The following is a 27367-nucleotide window of genomic DNA, read 5'->3' as shown; positions in this document are numbered from 1 at the left end:
TGCAAGTGTGCTGTTGTCTGTTGCCAGTATCCTTTTACCCCCAAACATAAATTGTGTACCCCTTTTCTTCTTGTGAGATCTCTCACATTAAAATATAGGTGGGTTGGTTCATTTCCCACTCTAAATTCCCCATTCTTCTAAGGGTGACTCTGTGTGTGAAACTTCATGTCACCTAAAACTAAATCTAAAACTTTGTCATCTAAAATTTCTTAAAATGTTGGACTTTATTTGTGTACAGTATGTGCACAACCTGAAGCCTTTTTCCTTGCTAGCTTATGAAAATGTAGGTGGGTGGCACACTGCCAGAAGTCTACTGTGGATCATGTTTCATGCATTCAGGACAGGACCCCAAGAGCCACTGGAGAATGGGGTGGGCTCTTTTTAAAACAGCTCTCAGAGTAACTAATTAAGTGTGTCTCCTGCGTCAACTCAGACGTTTTATGAGACTGTTGCTGCTAAGCTAAGAGCCTAAACCTAGACGTCTTCCTTTTTTAAATGAAGGGATTGGCACATCTTCATGCCCACCATGTGATTCACCGGGACATCAAAGGGCAGAATGTATTGTTAACAGAAAATGCAGAGGTGAAGCTTGGTAAGTGGGCAAGCATGTTCGCTTCCTGGTTTGTTTATGTTTTTTGTATGTTCCCTAACTTTATTTGATCTCTTAGGAGTGTGGCATGCTCCTTAGTACAGTAATATATCCTGTGTCATTGCTGCAGTCTGAGTCAGGACACTGGCCTTATTCCCTCCCCGTCTCTCAAGGAATGCAGGGATTCTTAGGGTTGTTGCTGGAGATTGTTGGCTCTCATACCAAAATCAGTGGGTAGATCACTCCATGTCCTTCACTTATTCTTTGTATGGCTCTGCGGGTCAGCTTAGAGCCAGAATTGGTTCTGCTTCCATTGAATTTGGGCTTAGAAGCCAATGGCACAAAATTATAGGATGTGGTGGGTGTCTTTCTTTGTTTCTGCATTCAATTAAAGAAGTGTTGGCTGTTCAGGCTCCAGACCCAAACATCTACGTAATGTGTAACAGCACTCACAATTGGTCTGTGGCAGAAAGTCTAACATGGGTCCAGCCCTGGAATGCCCATTTGGAACATTTGAACCTATTATCATTCCTAGCTACTTTGGTTCCAGACAGAGGAGGTCACATGAGGTCTGTTCTTTTATCCCTATCACCAACCAATTACAAATTAATTTCTCAGACATGTACTGTGTAGTTAGTGGTTTACACATATTGAGGTTTAAATATGTTTGTTTTGATACTCGTCCTCCAGGCTCCAAGTGGGTGGGACACTTCCATGCTGATTTATTTTGCCTCTTTCAGTTACGCTGAGTGTTTGTTGTACTGTAAGGTGGCCACCTTTCATTTGGTGAAATACAGACCCAAGTTCAGGACCTCCCACCCAGCCCACACCCCTTATATCATGCCTTGTACTTTCTTTTTAGATGGCACTCTGAAAGATGTCTTGTCTGCTGGGATGGAAGTGTTCTGGGGAGCTACCCATTCCTTGGTCCTCTAAGCAGGACACAGCAGCTCCTGTACTGTTGTTTCAATAGGGCTTGTCCACACAAGTTTTGCACTGATTTAACTAAATTGGTAGAAAAACTGATTTAGTTAAATGAGTGCAACACCTAGTACGAATGCAGTCACACCATATGAAGGGGTTTGTATCTACATAGTTTGGTGCATTAAATTTACGTCTACCAAAACAAGTTATACCTGTATAACCATGTCCGTGCAAGGGCAATTGCATGAATTTAATGAAATGGTTTTTCTCCCAATTTAATGAATCAGTAACTGCAAAAGCTGTGTGTAGATGAACCCTGAATTAGTACTTTTTTCTTCGAGTGCTTGTTCACGTCCATTCCACATTAGGTATGCGCACGCCACGTGCACGAGCATCAGAGACATTTTCCCTTAGCGGCTCCCGGCGGGGCCCCCCTAGTGGCGACACTACACCGTGCGCATATATACCCCTGCCGGCCCAACCCCCTCCAGTTCCTTCTTACCGTCTGTGGCAGCAGTTGGAACAACGCCCCCCCCCACCCCTCTCCCTCTCAGAAGAGCAGTCCCTTAGCCTTTTCAGAGTAGCTGTTATCAGTTACTTAACATACCTTTATTGTGGACACTTAAGTGATTAGGTGCTTGGAGGCTTCCCGCACCCCCCACAGGGCATGAGGGCTTCAAGGCTTGCGCCACGTGCCGCAAACCTATGCCAGTTAGTGACCCCCATGACTCATGTCTACGTTGCCTGGGGGATGAACATCAAACTGGGTGGTGTAGGATTTGCAAGGCGTTTAAGCCAAAAACAAGGAAAGAAAGACTTTCGTTAAAAGCAGCTGTTGATGGAGGCTGCATTGCAGCCACTGGGCCCGGAGCGCCCGACACCGGCTCAGGCATCCTCGGTGCGTAGTGCCCTGGAGCCGTCGAGAGACCTGGCACTGGCTAAGCATCGTAAACTGTCGGTCCCAGAGTGCCAGACTAGGCCCCGGCACCGCTCGTCCTCCCCGGTGCAGCCCGCGGCGCAGCCGAAAGGAAGGCGCATCGTTCCCCACACAGGAGGCCAGCGCCTCCCAAGGCCCTGAGTGCCGATAAGAGCAGGAAGGCTGCGGTACCAGCGCCGACACTGGTGGTCGCGGCAGCACAAGCCCCACCGAGCCCAGACTTAAGTGAGCTCAGTGTGGACGATGGGCTCGAGGGCAGAATGGATCAGCCCTCCACGCCTGGCACCTTTGAGGCTGCAAAGGACCTCATCGAGCTGTTGGCGGTGAGCCCCCTCCGGCACCCATGGCATGGGTGCCGTCGAGGGGTGAGCCAGCAATGGTGTGCTGCTCGAGGACAGTGTCCCAGCACCACTCATGGAGTTGGTCCCAGTCGAGCTCCGACTCCGTAGACACACAGTTACCAGCTGCCCAGAAGGAGGTCGCGGCACCGGGAGTGGGTCGGCATGAGGAAGCACCGGAAAGGGCACACCGCTCTCTGGCACCACCTAGAGACCAGCACCGGAAGGAGTCGAGACGGCCCTACCCAGAGGACTCCTGCAGACGGTCCCGGTCCAGGGAACACCGGCACCGGTCTCCGTCCAGATCCTGGTCCCGGTCCTGGGGATACCGGAACCACACCCGCTCAGCCAGGAGCCGCTCGTTCTCCCGCCGGCCCACATCATGGGCACCGCTGTGGCCATCACGATTGGCGTCGCCGCAGCCCGGCGCCGACTCCGGACGCTATAGCTACCCACCCCGGGACAGCAGAGACCTTCAGGTGGGCTAGCAAACTCAATGGGGGCTGCCAGGCCATTGGCCCTTCTGAACCCCCTGGGCCTATCAGGAGCGCCAAGGGGCCCCATCCAGGGCAAGTTACTCGGTGCAGCAGTCCCGGTCCCCGTACTGATGCCAGGCATTGCCGGAGGCTACAGTATCCAGGCCTCCAGCATCCGCCCCAGGATAAACCGGAGAGCCTGGCACCGAGTCTGGTGCCATCCCATGGATTCCCGCCCGAGCCGGAGGCCCTTCCCATGGGAGAAGGGGAGCAGGAGGACCAGCCAGAGGGGGTCGAGCAGCAGCTAACCTCCTCGTCATCCTCAGATGAGGTGGGAGCGGGTACAGCGGTGTCCGACCCTCCACCGATAGACCATAGAGCCCACCAGGAGTTGCTGCGTAGGTTCGCCCAGAACTTGGGGCTGCAGGCCAAGGAGACGGTTGAGCAGGAGGACCCCATGGTGGACATTTTGAGCCCCGAAGGTCCATCCAGAATAGCGCTTCCGCTCATTAAGACCATTCAGTCCAACTATAAGACCATATGTCAGACCGCAGCCTCCAGCGCTCCAACGGCCAAAAGAGTGCAGCGTAAATACTTTGCCACATCTAAGGGCTGTGAGTTCCTTTTCTGCCACCCAAGTCCATGCTCCCTAATGGTCTCAGCGGTAAACAAAGGGGAGTGCCATGGACAGCGGGCCCCGGCCCCTAAGACCAAGGAGACAAAACACCTGGATCTTTTTGGCAGAAAGGTGTACTCATCTGGGGGCCTTCAGCTGAGGATTGCGAACCAGCAGGCCATCCTCAAAGGCACAATTTCAACTCCTGGGCGGCGGTGGGGAAGTTTAAGGACAACCTCCTGCAAGGTCCCCAACAGGAGTTCACGGCCCTGGTGGACGGGGGCAAGGCAGTAGCCAAGACCTCTCTCCAGGCCTCCCTGGATTCAGCAGACGTGATGGCCAGAACAATAGCATCAGGGGAGGTCATGAGGCGCTCGGCGTGGCTCCAGGAGTCAGGCCTGCCTCCCAAGGTCCAGAGTACACTTCAGGACCTCCCCTTCAAAGGGTCCAGGCTCTTCTCGGACCAGACAGACACGAGGCTGCACAGTCTTAAGGACTCGCAAGCTACGCTTAAGTCGCTGGGTATGTACATCCTGGCGACCCAGAGAAGCCCTTCAAGCCGCAGCCTCCCCCTCAGCGTCAGTACCAGCCTCGCCATAGGCATGAGCCTTACCGTAGGCAAGGCAGGGATAAAGGGCGACAGCGCAACGACAACAGTAACAATAATGTGCTGGGCCAGGACCAAGGCCAGCACAAACCCCAGCCGGGCACTAAGCCAGGCTTCTGAAGGTGCTCTCGAGGACAGCATACCAGACCAGTCACCGGATCTGTCCCTTTGTTTCCTGACCCGCCTGTCCCGTTTCTCCTGTGTGTGGTCCAACATTACGTCAGACTGTTGGGTCTTACGCATGGTGTGGAATGGTTACTCGCTGCAGTTCTCCTTCCTCCCACCCCCCTTCCCCATCCCTCTTCAGGGACCCCTCTCACGAGCATCTCCTAGAGAAGGAAGTCCGCTAGCTGCTAGAGGTGGGGGCGGTAGACACGCTGCCGCACAGCCTAAGGCAGGAGGGGTTCTACTCCTGGTACTTTCTCATCCCCAAGGCCAAAGGGGGTCTTCGCCCCATCCTAGACCTGCGCAGGCTCAACAAGTTCCTGGTCAAGGCCCGGTTCCGCATGATCTCTCTGGGCACCATCATCCCTTCCCTGGATCCGGGGGACTGGTACGCTGCCCTCGACATGAAGGACGCGTACTTTCATATCGCCATCCACCCAGCACATTGGCAGTTCCTACGCTTCACCGTGGGCCAAGAACATTACCAGTTTGCAGTTCTCCCGTTAGGTCTAGCCGCAGCCCCATGGGTGTTCACGAAGTGCATGGCGGTGGGGGCGGCCTTCTTACAGAGGCAGAGAATCCCGGTGCACACCTTCGCAACCCACTACTCAGTCAACCAGCAGGCCAGAGAAGACGCGGCAGTTGGCAGAGCGGTCCTCCGAGCAATTGTTCCGTGACTCCTACCCTCCTCCAGAGGTAAGCTTGTAATTCACCTAATGTGGAATGGACGTGAACAGCACTCGAAGAAGAAAAAACGGTTACTTACTTTCTTCTAACTCTTGTTCTTCGAGATGTGCTGTTCACGTCCATTCCACCACCCACCCTCCTACCCCTCTGTCGGAGTCGCCGACAAGAAGGAACTGGAGGGGGTTGGGCCGGCAGGGGTATATATGCACGGCGCAGTGACGCCACTTGGGGGGCCCCGATGGGAGCCGCTAAGGGAAAAAGTTGCCGACACTTGTGCACGCGGCGTGCGCACAGCTAATGTGGAATGGACGTGAACAATACATCTCAAAGAACAACAGTTACAAGAAAGTAAGTAACCGTTTTTTTGAACTGCGCTCCACATTTGCTTCCCACTGTGCCTCATTACATGTGTTAGGACAGGAAGCAGTCCCTGTGAGCAATACTTGATTTTCTGTCCTGAATTTTGGGCAGAGAGAGTGGAGGACCAATTGGTGGCCCAGCTGACTTGGTAGTGCTGCCACACCATGAGAGCATCTGTGGAAAGCAGGGTCACCCTGGATAAGCCAAGACACCCTGTCTCATGATTACTGGAGATAGCAAGTCTCCCTCTGCCCCCAAGACAATATGTTTGCATCCGTTTTCTCTGCTATGGGAAGGGTAGCTCCACAGATAATGGGAAGACTGTGCTAGCAGCCCAGTAAGAGGTCTTGAAGAGCTAGTTGTGTTTTGCTCTTTCTCCTGATTTTTGTGGTCTGATGCCTGAGGACACTGGCAAGTTTGAGTATTAACCTTAATGGTTTCTCCTGAACATGGCTCTCCCACCTGGATCTTCCACATGGGTTTATTTTCCAAATTATCTTAGAGAAGTAATCGCAGCATGTTTTTGCCCCCCTCTTACTTTATTTTAATCTTTTTTCCGCCCACAGTGGATTTTGGTGTTAGCGCCCAGCTGGACAGGACGGTTGGCAGGAGAAACACATTTATTGGAACCCCATACTGGATGGCTCCTGAAGTTATTGCCTGTGATGAAAATCCAGATGCTACTTATGATTACAGAGTAAGAAAGTCCTGTTTACACAGTAATAAAATAGTGATATCTATTGTCTAATAACCATGAGTGAAGGCAGTTCTTATATTTGTCTCTTTCATTGTCTCTGTGTATGGTTGTGAGAGTGATTTCTTGTAAAGGTAAATCTGTATAATGTGAATACAAAGAACAGATCATTACTAGATTATCATAATTAATAACATCGTATTTGTTACTTGTACTGCAGTAGCTCCTGAGAGCCTCAGTCATGGACAGAGACCTCCTTGTGCTAGGCACTGTTCAAAATGGTGTAGAAAGAGTCTAGCAAGAAATTTTGTTGTTTTCAATTTCTATGAATATCTTAGCATTTTAATTTGTTTAATATATCCTGCTTATTGTGGTAATCTCAGAACAATACATTGTAACACTTGCCTTAAATAGAGCCCCCAGCTCAAATGCATCTTTTTGCCAGAATAGAAGCGTTAAATTACAATGTAATACAGAAGGAGCTGGTTAAAGCATGTGCTGTCCTGGTTTGAGAGATCATCTGAATGTTAATCACTGTGGCTGGGCACGGCTCTCCACTTTTATCTTTCTGCACAAATGGCTTTACCACCTCTTGTTTGTAACCCACATCATGTAGTTTATTTTTGTTATATCAGCCACCACCCCTGTGCAGCAATTCTATTTACAGTGACATACAATCATCATCCCCTTTTGCCAGAGAGAAGAGAGCTCCTCCACACAGAGATCTCCCTTTGTTAGCCTTGCTGGCCTTTCTGTCTCCCTCTCTTGCACTTCCTTCCTGTGCTCCTTTTCTACGCTTACTGTTAATGGGCTAATTATCTCCTTATTTCTCCCCAGCTGAGGCTGCTCTAGTAATTAGTCACTCCTTCCCCCTGGCGTGGGGGAGCTACTTGGATTTATAGTGACCAGAGTGATGGTTCAGCTGCTTGTTCTCAGCACTCTGTCACAATCACATAGAAGATTTATCCATCAAACAATATATTTCTCCAAAAATTAATTGGACACAACTGGTCCTTCACTGAGCTGCAAACATCAAATCTAACCTCCCTAAAAGTAAAATTGGCTTGATGGTATTTGCACCAACAGTTCTTTTTGTTTTTGTCACATCTTCTAAAGCTAAATTTCTTGATAGAAGCTTTCTGGGAATCTCCCAAGTACCTTATAGCTTGTTTGAGGGAGCCACAAGAGAGGGAATAAAATATGAAATGTGTTTTTAATCTTTACTCAGACTAATGCATCTCTTCAAGCATTAAAACTAGGAGAGGTAGCTAGGAAATGTGAAAGTCTGATTATCGTTACATCAAGAGCATTGGAGCTAGTGAATTGGGGTTGATATTCATGTTAGATATATGAATGTCCATGGTTGATATTATGCATACCTGAACATCTAGCTAGGATTGAGCCCATATTTCTTGACTAATAACTTTAGATATTCCTTGTCCTGATTGAGATCTGTGAAAAAATGTAATCCCTTTCAGGGTGGAGTTGATAAGACATAAGGATAAAGGTTAAAGTAAGATAACAGACCTCAATAGATAGAAATTATTCTGAGGGGGAGAAAACCTCCAAACTAATCTACATGTTTAATAATTAAAGGGGATCAAATGTAAGCAATTCCATGAGGTGTACAAAGCCTGTGATTTACGCTTATGTCTCTTAAAACGCTCCCTTATTGCTCCTGATGTGAAGTGGAGGTACTTCACATGGAGATATCTCAATATCCTCCTATTACATATTCTTTTTCTTAGAAAATTAGTGTTTTACAAGCTTAATTTAATTATTGCAACTGATGGGTTGAGCCAGAAGAAACTGGTGCCTGGTTGGAAAGCTTCTGGGGCCTGAAAATGCAGTTGTTCTATTGCTTGGAGCTAATGGTGAGCACAGAGAAGAGTTTGTTCACCCATTCCAGTATGTCTTCCCATATTCTAAAAGGATTATCAACCTGGAAGCTGTGAGCACCATTTTCCTCAACAGTAGTTCTCTTCCCCACATCCCGAATGGGGATGATACGGTCTCCTGTCAGGACCTACTGTAGCCCCTTGAGCTCAGTTCCACTCCAGGACTGTTCAGCAGTTACTTATTCTTGGTGTTCCTATGGTGGAAGAGAATCTCTAAACCATAGTTCTGATTCAGCAGGGATTGCAGTTATCCTCTGGTCCTAGTGGCTATCCAGTGCTAATGTCCTGAAAGATTTCCATTCCAGGATCCCCCTTGTGTGATGCCACAAATAATATGAGACTGCTGGAATGAGGTGCTCTGGCCACCAGGGTTCCAAGGAACAGTAGCTTCTTATTTTTCTTGGGCGCATAGCCGGTTGCCTGTGTCTCCTGGCATTAGGAATTCATGCTGCTATGGCATGTTCTAATTTTATTGGGCAACGTAAAGGTAGAGGTTTGGCTGAACTGCCAATAAGCAATGATGGGCTCAATTTTTTAAAAAAATCCGTATGTAAAAATACTATTAGATTATCAACAGCAGAAAAGAATTTTAAAAATCTAATTTTTAGAACTATTTTATTTAATGTTTTGTATGTCTGATAATGAACACATCTGAAAACTGACTTGTTGGTTTCACTTTTGCTTCTAGTCTATACATTTTCAGGGTCTCATATGCTAGGAGAGGGCTGCAATGTTTGGATTGCAAATACTACCGGGGAATGTTCACCTCTTACAATAACTATATCCATGGGAAATGTAATTTTTTACAGAACTTAACGTTTGGGCAATTATGACCTAATTATGTCTTGAAATGTCCTAATATGAAAGTGTTTGTATACTATTAAGAACTTATGTATGCATAATTGTGTGTGTATATAACATAAATACTGTATGGTATCATATTTAGCATTTTATATTAGGATTAAAAGAAGAAAAGCCATTTTAAAAACTGTTGTTTAAATAACGTTGGTAGCTGGTTTTAGTTTCTTACCTGCAGTGCATTAGTAGATGCCGTTACCTTGTGTGACAAAGTGTACCTACTAACATATGGTCTCTTTCTCTGCAGAGTGACCTTTGGTCATGTGGCATTACGGCCATTGAGATGGCAGAAGGAGCTCCCCGTAAGTGATATGTGTGCTTTTTCTTAAGGGTTTATTAAGACAGAAACATATACTTCGAAGTTGTTGGTTGTAATCCAAACCCAGTTTTGAGGTTTCTGAAAATGCACTGATGGTGTATCTTTACTCCTTGGTTTTTCCTGCACCATAAATATAAAATTCTATAAATGGCAACTCTGTTGATAAAGATACTACAGTGTTAAAGCATTACTGTGCAGTGATTGTAATTGTAGTAGTATAATAGCAATGACAGGACTATTTGGAAGCCAATGGATCTGTAAACTTTCTGACCATGAGATATATTAGGCTTTGGAATTGTATCCACAGGGAAGTGGTGGAAGCCCTATTGCTTGGGATATTTAAACCAGACTGCGAGAAAAAAATGCTAAAAGTGTACTGGCTTGAAAAATCCTGCTCTGTCAGGGAGATAGACTGCATGGCTTAGCAGGTCCTTTCTATCTCTGATTTCCATGAGTCTGTGTAATGGTAACATTCTTCTTGAACTCTGAGACTTATCTATTTTAATCTCCTATTACGAATTGTTTTCGCTTTCATTGGACAGAGTAGAAGACTCTTGGAAGACAGTGGTTTAAATTATAACCTAGTTTTAATACTGTCAGTGAAGAACTTTTAAAAGCAGACTATTTGAGTATATTAAGCTGTCAAGTCTGATTTTTGAGTGGTAAAATTAAAAATGCCTAACTTTTCCATAGTGCTTTTTTCTCCCACATGTCCTCTGTGAAGATTAACAAAGCATAAAGTAACTATTTTACTTGTAAAACTGCAAATTGGCTTTTTTTTCCTACCACCATACTCAGACATTCAGGGGTGTTGACTTCTGTCTAGCCTCAAAATGGTAGCTTCATTGTAGCCTTCATGCTTACAACTCTGATTTTTAAATCTAACATACAGCTCACTGTTCTGATTCACATTCACGTTTTAAGAGATCTCATGGGTTTTTCTCATAATTGCACATTTGCATGGGTCCAAATCTACAGAGGCTTCTCCCAGGACAAATCGACTAGCACAAAACTAACAGCATTAGAACTACTGTTTGGCTATTAGTCTGCATGTAACTTTAGTTCTTTAGGTTTCTTAAACCACTTTTGGTTCAGAACATGTACATACTTTTTGCTCTTCATCCAGTGCTAGTCCCTGTTGTATTCCACTGAGGGTTTACACATGTGCACTATGTATCCAGAGCCGGAGATTTGGGAAGTAGTAGCGTCTGTTGGTCCATGCTTATGCCCCTGGCTAGCCTCATGGTTTTGTCTGAGGTGACAAAGGGAGAGGCAGACCGGTCACATCACCAGTTTCTTCTTACTGTTGCATGGTCCGGGTTGGAATTATTAGTGTCCTCTTGCATGTGATGCACCTTAAAATACACAATTGAACATAGTTTTTAGAGTAGTTTACTGTTTCTATTGTTTTTATAGTAGTTTGCTAGTTTTAGGAGTAGAATTGGGGTTCTTCCTGGAGAGTTTTATTCTGTGTGGACCCTCCCACCCATACTCACGTGTGGATACTAGACTATGCTGAAAACCTCAGGCTTTAAAATCTGTGCCTCCTGCCTGAATTCCTTCTCGGTCTGCGACGAACATCAACACTGCCTCTACTGCTTGGGGAAAGCCCACATTGCATCCAGGTGCAGTATCTGCCAGTGCTTCCACAGCCGTACCCGAGAAGGTTGAGCTCTCTGCTTCCGGAAGCCCCTCATGGAAGTCGCCATGAGACCTCATTCAGACCCTGGCTGGGTAGCTTCCACTTTACATCGGCCTGGTGCTGCCAGGAGTGCGCCTCCAGCTACGGAGTCTGAAGTCAGCACTGGTGGTACCACCGCTATGGACCATGCTCCAGGATCTAGCCGGGAGGTAAGGAAGCATGTGGTACTCTTCCTTCCAGTGTTGGATGGACCTGTGACAGGTTTGTGTGGGAGTCCCCTTTCTCCCATCTTCCCTAGACAGGGCGATCGTCATTGACACATCCCTCGTAGGATGCGGAGTGCACGCAGGAGATTACATGACAGAGGGAACATGGACCCCTTGGGAATCCACAATGCACATCAACATTCTGGAACTCCGGGCTGTAAGGAAGGCATGCTCTGTATTTCTCCCATCCGTCCATCCCCATCGTATTCTTATCATCTTGGACACCACCACCACTTTTTACCACATCAACAAACAAGGGTGCACAAAGTCAACTGCTCTCTCTACTGAGGTGGTCAACCTCTGGAATTGGTGCATCACCCACCAGATCCTGTTATCTTCAGCCTACCTCCCGGGGACTCGAAATGTGATTGCAGACTCTCTCTCAGCAGACAATTTGTGATTGATCATGAGTGGGAACTCCATGACACCGTAGTATGTGATATCCCCCACCAGTGTGGGGATTCTGACCAGGGACCTTTTCAACTCTGCCATCAACAACAAATGCAGTGCTTATTGCTCCAGGGGGGTAGTGGTCCCTTCCTTCAAGGTGATGCGCTCATACTCTGCTGGTTGGACCAGATTAACAATGCCTTCTCCCCTCTACCACTCCTGCCACGAGTACTCCACAAGATCAGGCGCGTCAGAGCAATGGTTATCTTGATTTTCCCATGCTGGCCCAGGCAGTTTTCTTTTCCAACCTACATCACGTGTCAGCCCGTCCCTACTTTCTCCAAGCTACTTAGGCAGCGCCACAACAGGATCAGATATGCAGATGCTTCACCTCAGGGTGTGCTATTTGGATGGGCATATTCTCTAGAATGGGTGTGCTCATGAGAGGTGCAAAACATCCTCTTGAGCAGCAGGAAAGAGTCCACTAGGCATTCCTACCAGGCCAAGTGGAACCGCTTCACCCCCTGGGCCCAACAGAAGGGGCTTTCCCCAGAAGAGGTGCCAATTCCCCTATTTTTGGATTACCTCCTGCCCTTGAAGTCTTTGCATCTCTCCCTCAAGATATATCTAGCTGCAGTTAGTGCCTTCCACTCCCCACCATGGAGGGACACTTCATATTTACACACCCATTGACTTTTAGGTTTCAGAAATGCCTCATCACACCCTACAGCCTATTGCTCACCAGTGGGACGTTAACCTCGTTCTGTTGGCACTAATGAAACAGCCCTTTGAGCTGCTGGCTTCATGTTCTATGTCCCTCCTTTCCATGAAAGTTGCTTTCCTTGTGGCTGTCCCTTCGGCGAGAAGGGTAGGTGAACATGTGGCCATGATGGCAGACCCTCCTTTCACCACTTTCCATTAGGATAAAGTCTCTCTGAACCTACACCCCAAATTTCTGTCAAAGGTCGTATCCAAGTTTCATCTGAACCAACCCATCCACTTACCTGCTTCCTTTCCGAAGCCTGATGCCTTAGAAGAGGCATGACAACTTCACTCCTTCGACACGATTGGGCTTTGGCCTTCTACCTGCAGAGGACAAGACCAATCAGGAAATCTCCTAGATTATTTATTGCTATAGTTGAGAGAGTTAAAGAACAGGCAATCTCCACACAGAGAATATCTAAATTTAATTTCGGGGTGCATTGCCTTGCATTGTGCTATCAGCTGTCAGGATTGCCTCCTCCCCCAGGGTGAGAGCCCCTTCCATGAGAGCCCAGGTTTCGACCATGGTCACCCTCTAAGATGTGCTGCTTCAGGACATATGTAGGGTGGCCACGTAGAATTCAGTACATACCTTCTCTACGCATTACATCTGGGTGCAGGACTCCGCTATCGACGCCTTATTTGGCACGGCTGTCCTCCACTCAGCCATTCCATCCTCATCCTCGCACCTCCTCTGATGTAGGTCCTGCTTGTTAATCACCCTCAGTGGAATATAGATAGGGACTATGAGGTGACTAACCTGTAATTGGAGTCTCTTCAAGATTTGTGGTCCCTATCTCTATTCCACTTCCTGCCCTCCTTCCCCTCCACTGCGGAGCCGTTGGATTTGTGGGGGAGAAAGAACTGGAGTCATGGTCGGTTCACCTCATGGTTTCATCTGAGATAATAAAAGATGGGGTGGACCAACGGCACACGGGTGGACCAACGGACACTACTACTTTCAAAATCTCTCAGTCTAGACGCATGATGGAATACAGTGGAATACAGACAGGGACCATATATCTCCAGTTACAGGTAAGTAACTTCCTCTTGTTTTAATTAAATCTCTGTCACTGGGCTCCGTAACCTGTGTGTGCATTTCACTTGATTGGAATTGGTAATTGATATTACTTCATGCTAAACTGTTGGGTTCAGATTGGCCCCTCTTACAGAAGAACTCACAACAGGGTCTGTTGGGGGAAGGAAATGAGTCATAATGAACCCCTCACTGGTATCCTCTCTGGTCATTCCTTTAGGTTTGCTCTCCCTGCAGGAGAGGTTGAGAGATCCACTGCCAAGCATGGGAGATTAGGGCCATCTGCACAGAGTCCTTTGCCTCCTACCATCTCTAGCCCTCAGCCCCTCCTTTTTCTCTTCACTCATTGGCAGTGGTGTTCAGCTGAAGTTGAGATATCAGGATGTTCTCTTTTGCCACAGGGGCCCCTTGCTCCTGGCCTCATTTTGGCCCCCAACCTGCTCTATCTCTACCCCCGCCGCCTTTATGGACCCTGACACTACGGAGTGCCCTTGTGTTTGGAGAATGGTGTGGGGACAGTGCTGCAGAGGAGGCTGACTCTCCCTTCCATGAGGGAGGTGGAGATCTCTGCACAGAGGTCCCTTCCATGTTTGGATCTGAGTGGATAATCTAGGCCTTTATTTTTGGCCGCATTAAACTTGCAGTTAGGGGCAGAACTGTTGTCTTAACTTTTGCATTTCAGTTTAATTCTGCTTAATGTCATTCCCGTGTCCATCACATGTAGGGGTTGGTGATGGGGAAATGTCTATGAAAATGAAATAATCCTGAAGTGAAGACAGTGAAAATGCAGAATCACGAGAAGTGGAAAAACAACTGAACAAAATTATATTTTTTTCCAGCCCTCTGTGACATGCATCCAATGAGGGCGCTGTTTCTTATACCCAGAAACCCTCCTCCACGTCTAAAATCCAAGAAATGGTATGTAGAGGCTCCTATGTTTTCTGTAGTCTGTTTCATTGTTTTCTTTACAACATAGCACTTTCTTATCTCTTATTTCATGGCATGCTTTTTTCTTACCATTTCCACAGAACTGTAAAATAATTTAAGCTGGCTAAAATCACTCTTTTTATTCTCTTCTGCACTATTAAATCAAAGCACAAAATGAGATGTGCATTGATTATTTTTTAGCTCTATTTTTTTAGCGAAATTTTCTCTTTTGAATCATGAGACAAAAAATGAGCTGTTCTGTTGACAGAGCAGCATCATATTAAGGTGACAAATTATACCACAGCTCAAAGCCTAGACTTCTGCTGCATTTTATGCAATATCTTTTCTAAGATACAGTATTATAAAGAAACAGGACAGCGCCATTGACTTCTAGATGTTGAGTTGAAAGGAACTATTAAAATTAATGAAGGCTTTTACTCTAATTATTGCAAACGATTGAAATTGTTCTTCTTGCCAGCTGGGAATAATCCCTTAACAATATGGGATTTTCCTCCCCATTATTAAACACAACTGATTTGTATGAAGCAATAATTTTCACTAGAATGAGGGTTTATGTAGGTTGAAGATGAGAATCTTAAAATCCTCAATGAAAGCCTCAACATTAACCAAAGTAACGCTTTACTGTGCTTTCTTCTTAAGTGAAGGAAAAGTGTGTGTGTGTGTGTGTGTGTTTGTTTCATACAAGAAATATGCACTCTGTGAATGGAAATTGCATGACTATGAGGTTGAATGCTAGAGTCCTGTCAAAAAAGAAATTAGTAAAGTGATGTGACCAGTTACACTGATATATAAATAACATAATTTACTTTGTTGACTTGGTGCACTGGATCATTGTTTGGAATGACTTTCTCATACAGTAATTGACTAGTGGAGCATCTGTGTGAGTGTGTGTATTTTAAATAAACTTTTATAAAACACAGAGTTTATGAATACATACCTATTCATATAGTTTTGAAAAAGGATGAAAAAATGTTTGTTTTAGATGTAAGCGTTACCTGTAGTGTTTATAACCCCAATATTGCCGCATTTTGCTAGTGAATAAGAATCAGAAAGTTAAACTGGCTAAAAACAGCAGTAGTAATGATACTGTTTTTACTTAGCAAGGTGAATGAAGGGCAAAAAGGAAACAGGATAAGGGATGAAAAATACAATTTTAAGCATTATTTTCACTCTGTTTCTAAAGTTTTGTTAGAAACAGAGGTAAGGAAAAAAATTCAATTATTTTTATCCTGAAAGTGTCTAAGAGTGCCTCATGTCCTCCTACACTACATAATCACCAGTTTCAATTATTTTGGTAATTTATTTCAGAATACCTGTCAGTAAGTATGTAAGTAACAATACAGACCCCCTGAGTCCAGGGATCCAGAGGGAGAAACAGCCTGATGCTGGGTCCCAGGTTTGCATGGAGTTTCCTGTGTGCCGCCTTCTTCCCTCAAGGCATGCTGGGAACTGCAGCTGCCAGGAACCCTTTAGCTCCCTCTCCTTCCCCCCAGCAGTGTCTTCTGTATGAAAGCTGGGTTCTGCCGAGTCCAGTGGCCTCTAGTGATGGCTAGCAGCACTGCAGGGGAGGAAACGAAATTCTGCATGCGCAACGTTAATTTCTGCAAAATTCTGCATTGTACAGTGGCACAGAACTCCCCCAGGAGTACCATGGAGTAGTTACTACTTTAGCAAGATAATGTTCTGATTTACCAAACATGTATTCCTCATCCCTTTATCCATTAGACAGAGATGAATTGAATTCCATTACTAACTTCAATAGTTAAAACAGGGATTAATTTGGTCCTGTGTGCCCTGATTGAACAAATTATATGGCATTAAGTATTCAGAAAATGTTATTTTAAAAAATGCATAGTTATTCAGTTAAAAAAACAAAATGTTCTTCAATTCCTACAGACCTATCCCACTAAGCCAAGTACATATAAAAACAGATTGGTATTACTTGCAATAATGGAAGAGTCCCCAAATTGTCTTGGCAGCATTCTTGTGGCTTTTTTGAAGACATCTATCTAAGACACCATTTATGCTGCTAGACAGAAACATGCTATTTTGGGAAAGAGAACTGAAGGTTTTTGGACTAATGAGGAAAAACTGAAAAATGGATTATTTGAGTCTTAGCTTTACACCTTTTTTTCCCCTCAGGTCAAAAAAGTTCTTTAGTTTTATAGAAGGTTGTTTAGTGAAGAACTATATGCAGAGACCCTCCACCGAACAGCTTTTAAAACATCCTTTTATACGCGATCAGCCAAATGAACGGCAAGTCCGAATCCAGCTTAAGGACCATATAGACAGGACCAGAAAGAAGAGAGGAGAGAAGGGTATGCAGACTTTTAAAACTAAGCCTGTGTTTACTTGTATATATTATTAAAAGCAGTTTATTTGATATTCTACCAACCTCTGATTTTACAAAAAAATCTAAGACTATATAGTTATCATTGTAGACAAAGCCTGTGGATTAAACTGAAGCTCACATCCAAATGAAGGTCTCCTTATGTCTCTAGGATGAGATGACATTTGAATTGTTCCAAAATGTTGTATGTAAATCTGATAATTTAAGCTGGTCAGAACTGGATTGCTGAGACCCTACAGCCGGAGCTAAGTATTTTAAAATAAACAATTGTAAGAGCCACCTGGAATATTGTTTCCTCTTTCTTGCTAGATGAAACAGAATATGAATATAGCGGAAGTGAGGAAGAGGAGGAGGAAGTGCCTGAACAAGAGGGAGAGCCAAGGTAATAATTGCTGATGGGAGGCCATTAAAAGATCTAGACAAATAATTTTATAACCTGCCTTGACAAATCTGGAGTATACTTTTATTTCATAAGCCTTTACGCGTGTTACTAAATATAATTAATCACATACACTAATGAGACATGAACCTCAAAAGGTTTGAACATTCGCTCAGACCTCTGAACTTTTTTGAGGTCCCCATCCTGTCCACTCTAAACTTGGATACATCACAGAGGGACTTGATACCCGTTGGCTCTCAACCTTTCCAGACTTTTGTACCCCTTTCAGCAGTCTGATTTGTCTTGCGTACCTCCAAGGTTCACCTCACTTAAAACTACTTGCTTACAAAATCAGACATAAAAATACAAAAGTGCCATAGCACACTATTACTGAAAAATTGTTTACTTTCTCCTTTTTACCACATAAATACAAAATAAATCAATTGGAATATAAATATTGCACTTACATTTCAGTGTATATAGAGCAGTATAAACAAGCGATGATATGAAATTTTAGTTTGTACTGATTTTGCTAGTGCTTTTTATGTAGCCTGTTGTAAAACTAGGCAAATATCTAGATGAGTTGGTGTACCCCCTTGAAGACCTCTGCGTCCCCCAAGGGGTACGAGTACCCCTGGTTGAGAACCACTGTTGTAGAGGTTGTGGGTGTGTGAGACTTACAGTGGGTGTGTCTGGGGCAAAGTACACAGGTAGCTGCGGCTCTAATCAGACCTCTCTGTCTTTAACGAGAGGATGTAGGCTCGGTTCAAGGACTGGAAAAAAGTTTGTGTTGGCTCTTATTTTGCCTGACCTGGTTTGACACCTTCCAGAGAGAGTATCTATTTGATATGTATCCAGTATCTTTATTTTGAAAGACAGATTAAAATTTAAACTAATTATATATGTGTGTGTGTGTGTGTGTGTGTGTGTGTGTATATATATGTGTGTAGGTATGTGAGTGTGTGTGTGTGTGTGTATATATATATATAATGTATCAGCTCTGTGGTATGGGAGGCTTAACTTTCTGCTTTTGCAGTTCGATTGTCAATGTGCCTGGAGAATCTACCCTCCGACGTGATTTCCTGAGACTGCAGCAGGAAAACAAGGAACGTTCGGAGGCCCTTCGGAGACAGCAGCTGCTACAGGAACAGCAGCTCCGAGAGCAGGAGGAGTACAAGAGGCAGCTGTTGGCAGAGAGACAGAAACGCATAGAGCAGCAGAAAGAGCAAAGGAGGCGGCTAGAAGAGGTAGAAATAGAAGACTGGAGCTAAGGTGGCAGAGCTCCTGCTTTGCTTATTGTCCCAAGTTCTTAAGAAATATTCCCTGTGTATTGTGCAAGAACAGTATATATATCCATTAGCTAAGATTTTCAAAACCAGGATCCTAAAGTAAGGCTCTTGCATCCATGTGTAGACGTGGTGGTCTGATTTCCAAAAGTACTGAATACCCTGCAAACTCCCAGGAGGTAACTGATTCCAAAAACCTAAATGCATTGTATTTTGAATGAAGATAATTGTGTATGTATATATCTATTGCTATTCAAAATACCAGGCAATTGGCCTAGAGACTTTTGGTGTAGCTGTACAGAAGGAAAGACTTCTATGTTTAGTTATCAGTGTACAGCTTTCTTAAACCAGATCATGCCGCTTAAACGGCTTTGAGAAATATCTGTTCATGGTATGTATCAGAGTTCTTTTAGAGCTTTCTTAAATATCTGCATTTGGCATTCGTGCGTGGTGGATGGCAACCTCTTTTTTGATGCAGTGCAGACTCGTGTAAGATATGGGAGGTAATTGTCCTGCTCTAGTTGGTACTGGTGAGGCCCTCTGTTGGAGTAATGTGTCCAATTCTGGACAAATCGTGGAGAGAGTCCAGCGGAGAGCAACAAAAATGATGAAAGATTTTGAAAATCTACTTATGAAGAAAGGTTAAACAAAATTGGGCATGTTTAGCCTTGAGGGGGGGGCACCTTTTTAACCCTCTGATATGTTAAAGGCTGCTATGAAGAGGACTGTGATCAATCGTTCTCGATGTCCACTGAAGATAAAACAAGAAGTAATGAGCTTAATCTGCAGCAAGGGAGATTTAGGTTAGGTATTAGGAAAAACTTTTAACTATAAGAATAGCTAAGCTCTGGAATAGGTTTCCAAGAGAGGTTGTGGAGTCACCATCATTGGAGGTTTTTAGAACAGGTTGGACAAATACCTGTCAAGGAATGGTGTAGGTTCACTTGGTCCTGCCTCAGTGCGGGAGGCTGGACTTGAGGGCTTCTTGAGGTCCCTTCCAGGTCTACAATTCTATGTGTAGTAGCATACAGGTATATGATATAAGAATACCCATTATTCATTTTTCTCAATGTCATAGGTAGCAAATCTTACATAATATACCGGATTTTTTTCCCATTTGTCCTGTAGGAGACATGCCATTTTCATACATTTTTGTATCTATATCCATCTGAATTTTTTAACAAAAGCCCAGGTAAATTTTTGCATGTTTACCCTTTGGGAAATATACTGATGGTTTGCTTACATAGTTTGTTCGGATTTTCTTGCTCAAAAGTTTTTTGTACATCACCTTGTCCCTTGTGAGTCTGTCTTTATTTTGTTTCTAAACTTCTTTATTTAAATGCTCACACAAGACAGCTAGTAAGTGAGGAAATAAAAGGTTCTTTAGGATCTGGCAGATGGAAAATTTTCTAAAAAATTTTGCACACCAAAACTGAGTCTGGGAGATGAAGTGAAACCAATCATTTGGCTCTTCAGGAAGTACAGGGTCAAATTCCAATTGTCCTCAAAGATCCTTGTTTGATTTGCTGTTACAGCTGTTCGTCTGGCATGTAGTTCTTCATCAAAGCTATCTAGTTTTCCAAGCACTGATAATGTTTAACAGTGCAACGATGACCAGATTAGCTCCATAGCTCCACGTAGTAGTACGTCAAGTTTACACATACATTTACGATTCATAACTTTAAGATTTGCATTATGTATTAACACGATCAATAATGTAACATAAAATTCAAAAAAGCTTTGCAGGTTACCTTAAGACTTTTTCACCAACCCACTTCAAATGTGTGACTGAATTTACTGCTTTTATAAGGAGGAACTGATAGCTAGGACCCAGCCACACATATGCAGCAGGAAGGAGCTATGCAAGCTTCTTTTCTCTTCTGTCTCTCCCCCACCATCCTCAAATTGCCAAGATAAATATCATTGCCATTCCAGGTCTTGGCCTGTCTTAAAGAGACTGTCAGTTGTGCAGCAATTTTATTATTTGGTCATAAAGCAGACTGGGGAAAGCTAAAATGAGATGCTTATTTTTTACTTGAGTCAGGATTTGAATTAAAACCTTTGAGGTGACCCTAATCTAATGACTCGCCTAGTCCCCTGCATGATGTTGTTAATCTGAAATCCCACTTAATACAAAAGTGAAACTTTTTTTTTAAAAACATCTGAAAACTGTAATTCTAGGCTTTTTTTTTTAATAACTAAGTGATGTAACCCATTTAATCTGCCATGATCAATATGACCTTTTAAATCTGAAATTGCTCTCAATACAAAAGGAAAAATGCTGCAAATAACAGAGAACAATGTGTCTGTTTGCTAGAAAGAGTCTAAAGTTTAATTGAAGGGGTTATTTAGGTGTTAGAGAGTGTGTGTAAATACGTGCAAAACTTAAAAAAATGAAAACGCTAAATCAGGTGGAAGTTGCATTTAGGTCAATCCCTCTCTTTTCAATAAGGCCCTGTAAGTGAATGTGTTTATGTATTTAAAAAAACCCCAGTATTTGATATGTCTAAACCTACCTCCTTCAAGGATGGATCTGTGTGGCAATATGATTAGTTTTCTGTCTTTAGATAGCCTATCCTTCACTTGACTCTTCAGTTTATTCCAGCATATGCATGTTGGATAGCTTTTTTTTTTTTTTTTTTTTAGTTTATAAAATCATGTTTTCTTTTGCTTAAATATATCCTTTCACCCTTTTTTAAAAAGTCAGAACAATTTTGAATAATTTGCTGCTGAAAAATAGACTTCAAACTGATTGATTACAACGTTAGCAACACAGTGACACTGTGTATTGAGGATTGATGCATTTGTGAATAGAGTTCCACAATAGACCATGAAGAGTTGGAGGAGAAAAACTTCTGCGTCTGCCAAATCTATAACTGCTGCCAAACTCCCTCACTTTTTATGGTGAAATTACCATATAAGCTTTTTTAGAAAAAAAGCATTGTCATCAATAAGAAATTAGTTTAAAAAAGAACATGGCCCCCACCAAATTGCTTACAAGCATATGTAGTTCTTTTGAACTTTTTTTTGTTTTGGATCTTCTATTCTTGGAGAAGCATCCGTCCATCTGAGAGATTCTTAGGAAAACTTTAGCCAGAACAAACCTTCTTTAAGAGGGTGAGGGGAAGAAACGTTCTTAGATAACATTAATATTGTGGCACAGAGTGATGAAAGCCAAGAAACCAAAAGGATGAACCTTTGTTCTTAACTTACTTTGTGTTATGAAGAAAGAAAAGCTTAATAACGTGAGTTAAAAATAGCGTCGCTTTCAAATTCCCTGGCTTTTGTCGGTTTGGGTTTCTGGTGCTGCTTTTGGTGGAAGTTGCATTTTTTGGCATTTGTGTTTGACATTCACTTGTGAGAATTAGAGGAACGTTTTAGACCATAGGTAGTCTCCCTGGACATATTGCCGACATGTCTATTTTTTCTTTTTCTTTCTTAAATTAAAATTGAGCACTTGTTCTTACAATTCTGGCACAGATCCTAGACAGTTTTGACTGAGACTGCCACAAGAACAGCGTGTAGGACACGTGCCAAAAGTGCATTATCCTCAGCAGTATTAGAGAGAAGATTGCTTTTAAAAGGCATATAAGTGACTACTGAAAACAATTGTTTCAGAGACCTTGTAATTTCTGAATTACTTAGAAGGAGGAAATTATACATTGCTGAAGTGTAGAAGATTATCTGAAGCTTTGCAAGTTTTTGGTTAGACATATGCTTTTATATAACGATCACTTGTATGACACTTAAGACTTAGGTGGTTAAAAAAAGAAATCTGAGCTGTCCTCGACTTTATTATTATTATTATTATTATTATTATTATTATTATTATTATTTAAATGTGCCTGCATCTGAGCTTTTCTCTACAACAAAATGGAAAAAAGCAATCCTGGGCTTGAAGGGAACGAAGAAGCATCAGAATTCGTGCTTGGCAAAACCGAGTCTAGTTTTGATTTTGCAAAATGAGAACTAGTTGCGATGTAAGTACTGAGCCTCTATGACTAGGTCTCCTAAGTGCTACCATAATACAAATAATAAAAATAACGTCCACAGTTCAGAGGGTTCTGATCTAATTGGTTCCAATTAAGCTAGGCACAATGAGGTACAGAGGGTGATTTTGCCAGGACTTTGTTTTACAACACTAAAAGAGGAAAGGTTTCCATCCAGGTCCACTTCATTTGAATTGCCCACATTTTGGGTTGGTTACACTGTGGACTCATGTCCAATATGATTATTTTATCCTCTCCCCACCTCCAAGTACTCCGTCACCAACATTAATGCATGTATATATCTACCTTCATGTGGATATAAGACAGATATATAGAGGTGGTTTTATATGTATTCTAATCCACGCGTTCATCGGTAGTGTTTTCTTGTGTGAGCGAGGGTACTGTATTTGTTTTTATATGCAAACTAGCAGTTTGCATATGTAGCTGCATTGCCCCCTTCTGGTAAATCATGATACACAGCATAGTCTGTGAGCTCAGACCTATAAAATCATGAACCATTCTGAGAGCTGAGTTAGAATGCGGTATGGGTGACATTAAGAGGACAGTTGTCAGGATCCTAGCAGTTTTACCATTGCTCTATCTGCACCTATTAGAAATTTCCTTTCAGCACTCTGGAGCTTGCCTTTTCTTTAGTGGCTGGTTGTCTGAAAATAATCTGCTCATCTGACATACAGCATCATGAAAGGTTGGTACTAGACTACCATGTCTCTCGTCCAGCTAAAGAAGGTTTGAAAGACTGTCTTGAGCCACAGTGCAACAGCCTGGTCCACCTAGCCAGCTCCGTATGTACAGGAGCCAGGCTATATACTAAATTTTTTTAGTGTATTTTTTGTGATGTATAGGTAGAGGTATAGTAACTAATGCACTTACTTTTAAAATCAAGAAGAAAATTATATTAGCGACACTTACAGTTGGTCTTAGACCAAAAAAGTCCAACATGAGTGATGCTTCCGATGTCAAGCCCAAACGGCACTGTGAACATATCCTGTCAGTATTCACTCCTCAAAAAAAGTTTAAGTCTAGCCAGTGAGGTGATCTTAGGTTAAAAAGCACAAGTGCCCAGTGGGAGGTCAGGTGGCTCATCTTGCTTTAAAAGTAAGGAAATCTGTAGCTAGCTAGTAGCGTCATTACTCATGTCGAAAACTTCTCTGAGCCTACTCTGTTTTTATTACAATACATCTCTCCTCTCCTCACTGGTTGAAAATAATTCTATGTATTTAGTGTTTGCTGCTCCAGTGGCTTGGTTTTCACAGGCCATATTCAAAGAAAGGGAAATCTTATAAGTTGGACTCTGCATATTCGGTGAACCGTGGGTAGGTGGTGTTCTTGGTAAGCAGTGCCAGGTGCCTAGACTTGCATTCATTTAGCAAGTCCACTAAAGTGGTGCCAACAGGAAGGTAGAACTGGTGTAAAGAAACTCCATTCCTTTGTGTGCTTTGGCATACAGACATCATGGTTGTGCTTTAGAGATTTGCTTTAAGTGCAGATTGGTGGCAGAGTTTGTATTTCTTTATCTTCTAGTGGGTGGTAAACATGCACTGTGGATGTTGAAACTCAAGATTTTTTTTTTTTAAAATAGGATTTTATTCTTTTATTTACATCATGGTATGGGAAACTCACATGTTCCTTGTGATGGGACCCCCAGGGTGCAACTTGGACTGTGGGACCACTGAACCCTCTGTCCCACCAACTTTGGTGTATCCCTCCCACCCCATGATGCTGTTGCCACACTACAAACCTCTGACAGGTACTGCGCTTACACAGACATCCACAGGCAGGGGCACACCCAATTGAGTTACATGAATGCTTTGCCAACCACTCATGAACCAAGAAGAGAGAGGCTCCAGTCAATTGCCCCCAGCTTCCTAGCCTTGCACCCCAGAACTGTACTATCTTGCCCTCGTCAGAAGCCTGACCAGTGTAAGTTCATTATCTAGTCCATCCCTCCCTCGATGTGGAGAGGACACACACTAGCCTTTGTAAACTGAGCTGAGATTTCACAAGCACTTTAACCAAAACACACTGTTTTAGGTAAAATATAAAACAGATTTATGAACTACAGAAAGATAGATTTTAAGTGATTGTAAGCAGTAAGCATAGAGATCAAAGTTGGTTACCTAAGAAATAAAAGTAAATTCGCAATATGAGTTCTATAAACTAAACAGGAATCAAGCAGTGTCTCATCCTGACAGATGGCACAAACAGTTCGCAGATCTTTAATTCACAAGCTGGAACTGTCTTCCAGCCCAGGACCACCCTCCCCAGTTCAAAGTCTTTGTCCTCCAGACATTACCAGGTATTGTGTTGTGGGGGGAGTGAGGCCAGGTTGTGATGTCACTTGCCCTGCTTTTATTGTTTCTTCCAGCTTGCTGGAAAGATCTTTAGCTATGGTGTGGGTCAAGCAGTCTCCATTGTATACGTGTTCTCTCTGAGATGGTTAGTCATTGGGAGAGTGGATTCCCTTCAATGGGCCATCAGCACATCTGGCTACTCCACTGTTGTACCTGAAAGCTTGGCTGTGGGCATCTCCCACAACATATTTCAGTAACACACACGTAGGAAAACCTCCATAACTTCACATACAATGATATCACATACAATCCAAGAGGATATTAATGTTCAACAGATCAAGACTTTTAAAATGGTACCTCACAAGGAATACTTTGTACAAAACATATCATCATTATATGATATTGGAGAATATGGGGGTTCCAGGCTGCTGCTCTGAGGTACAGAGTGCCATACTCCTCCAGTCAATTTTGAACTCCTTTGTTGTTGTTGTTGCTATCTTATCAGTTGTTGCTATTTATAGTCACTGCTAAAAACCTCTCCATAGCTTCAAGAAATGATAGATTCATCTCATTAAAATGACCCAAACTGTGTCCATCTTCCAAGGAATGAAAGACCCTGGTCCAAGATTTGCAATATGTCCTGTATTGTGTCAATAAATACTGTTAGGCAGAGAGACTGGTGTCAGATTGAAGGTGCAATATCTCGTGAACCATGAAGATGAGAAACACATGCTGGGATTCTCATCTTCCCAATGGTATACCAATTCCATTTCTAGCATGGGTATGTCATGGAAGATGGACCTTAGAACTGAATTATTCTCATTTTCGTTTGTTCGTTCGTTCTTTCTCCAAGCTTATTAGTGACACTAACCAAGCAGCTGTGTGGCTCATGCACCATTGAATTGCATATTAATACTTTGATAGCTGGTGTAAAGTATTTGTTTTAGGTAGAGCAAGCATAGGTCTCTATCTCTGACTTGATTTTTAGCTGTCAGTATTTTGAGAACAGCTTGAGTTAAAATGGGGGAGGAGGATAGCAAGAAAGTAATCTGAATAATACAATTTTAAGATCTGTTATCATGACCTGTTAGGGATATAGATACTGCAGCAAACTGGTGCAGTTTATTTATTGCTGGCCCCGCAGCAATAACTAGAAAAAAATGAAAAGGAATACTTGTGGCACCTATAGAGACTAACAAATTTATTTGAGCATAAGCTTTCGTAAGCTACAGCTCACTTCATCGGATGCATTCAGTTCCTCTGCCCCTCCGTGCGCTTCCCACAACGAGTCCGCCCAGGCGGGGTCCTGGGGAAGCCAGAGGGTCCTGCACCCCAACTTCGCAGTCAGACGTGACTCTCAGCCAGCCAGTGAAACAGAAGGTTTATTAGACGACAGGAACATGGTCTAACACAGAGCTTGTAGGTGCAGAGAACAGGACCCCTCAGCTGGGTCCATTCTGGGGAGCAGTGAGCCAGACAACCACATCTGCACTTCACTCCATGTCCCCACCCAGCCCCACTGTAGCTCATGAAAGCTTATGCTCAAATAAATTTGTTAGTCTCTAAGGTGCCACAAGTCCTCCTTTTCTTTTTGCGAATACAGACTAACACGGCTGCTACTCTGAAACCTAGAAAAAAATGTTGACCCATGATGACTATTTGTATACAGAAAGTATTTTTGCCTTTGCTTTTTGCGGTCAAGAGGTTTTCTTAAGCGTAGAATTATTTTCTTTGAAAAAATTATGTTTAAGAAGTGGTAGAGCAATTGTGTATAAGATGAGTTAGAGCTAATAAACATGCATCTTAACTAATCACAGTTTGTTGCCTCTTGCATTCTCTGGGCAACCAAACTGTTCTGCTTCAAAACTTAGAGCCTGTGAGATTTGATTAGCCAAGAGGCACCTGAATGTTTTCACTTAAATACAGAATTTGTTTGACAAGAGATGTGTAGATTCTGAAACAAAAGAGCCCACTTAACCCTTTTCAATGTTCTTTAAAAAACAAGTAGTAAAACCTAAGATCTCCAGTGTTTTCCTGAGTTGCCTTTACTATTTTTGTATCTCTACTCATTGAAGAGAAGTTGTTCAGATCAGCAAAATCTAGGTGCCGACTTAGAGGAAAAAGTGCAAAGGTCGTGTGTGTAGAGACTTGTAAAATACATACTAGAGAAAAGAGCATAATTATGTCCAATGAAATTGGAAGAGAAGAAAGGTGGTGGTGAACCCCAGGTGACTCTAAAGAAAAGCAGGAATGCTGCCAATAGATGTGGTGTGGGTATATGTGAACAAATATCTCGAAGAAAGCTGCATAGCTTCCAGAAGTGCTACTAGTCAAGAAGCACTGGAAGCGTAGAGCATTAGCTATGTATTTCTGAGCCTTAAACTGCGTTAGTCACCTTCCTCTCAACCACTCTCCTCTACACCTGGGGCAAAGTGTTGATCCCAGTGGGAAGGAAAAAGCAGTTGCATTTTTACTTACTTGAGCAGTCAAGTTGTGTGTGTACTTAGCAAAGCAAGCAGCAGGTGCAGGAAGGGAGGGG

General features: G+C 43.3%; 1 protein-coding gene across 1 annotated transcript in view; it reads left to right on the top strand.

The window, feature by feature from the left end:
- Nucleotides 1–27367, top strand: part of MAP4K4 (mitogen-activated protein kinase kinase kinase kinase 4) — a 233415-nt gene that overhangs the window by 147868 nt on the left and 58180 nt on the right. The window contains 7 exon segments of the mRNA XM_077807105.1: nucleotides 502–592; nucleotides 6266–6396; nucleotides 9397–9451; nucleotides 14404–14482; nucleotides 16655–16830; nucleotides 17172–17244; nucleotides 18278–18488. Coding sequence (XP_077663231.1) covers nucleotides 502–592; nucleotides 6266–6396; nucleotides 9397–9451; nucleotides 14404–14482; nucleotides 16655–16830; nucleotides 17172–17244; nucleotides 18278–18488 — 816 coding nt within the window.

Source organism: Eretmochelys imbricata, chromosome 1, assembly GCF_965152235.1.
Source record: "Eretmochelys imbricata isolate rEreImb1 chromosome 1, rEreImb1.hap1, whole genome shotgun sequence".
Lineage (NCBI taxonomy): Eukaryota > Metazoa > Chordata > Testudines > Cheloniidae > Eretmochelys > Eretmochelys imbricata.
Note: the sequence above shows the minus strand (reverse complement) of the source record. Positions and strands in the feature narration are given on the sequence as shown.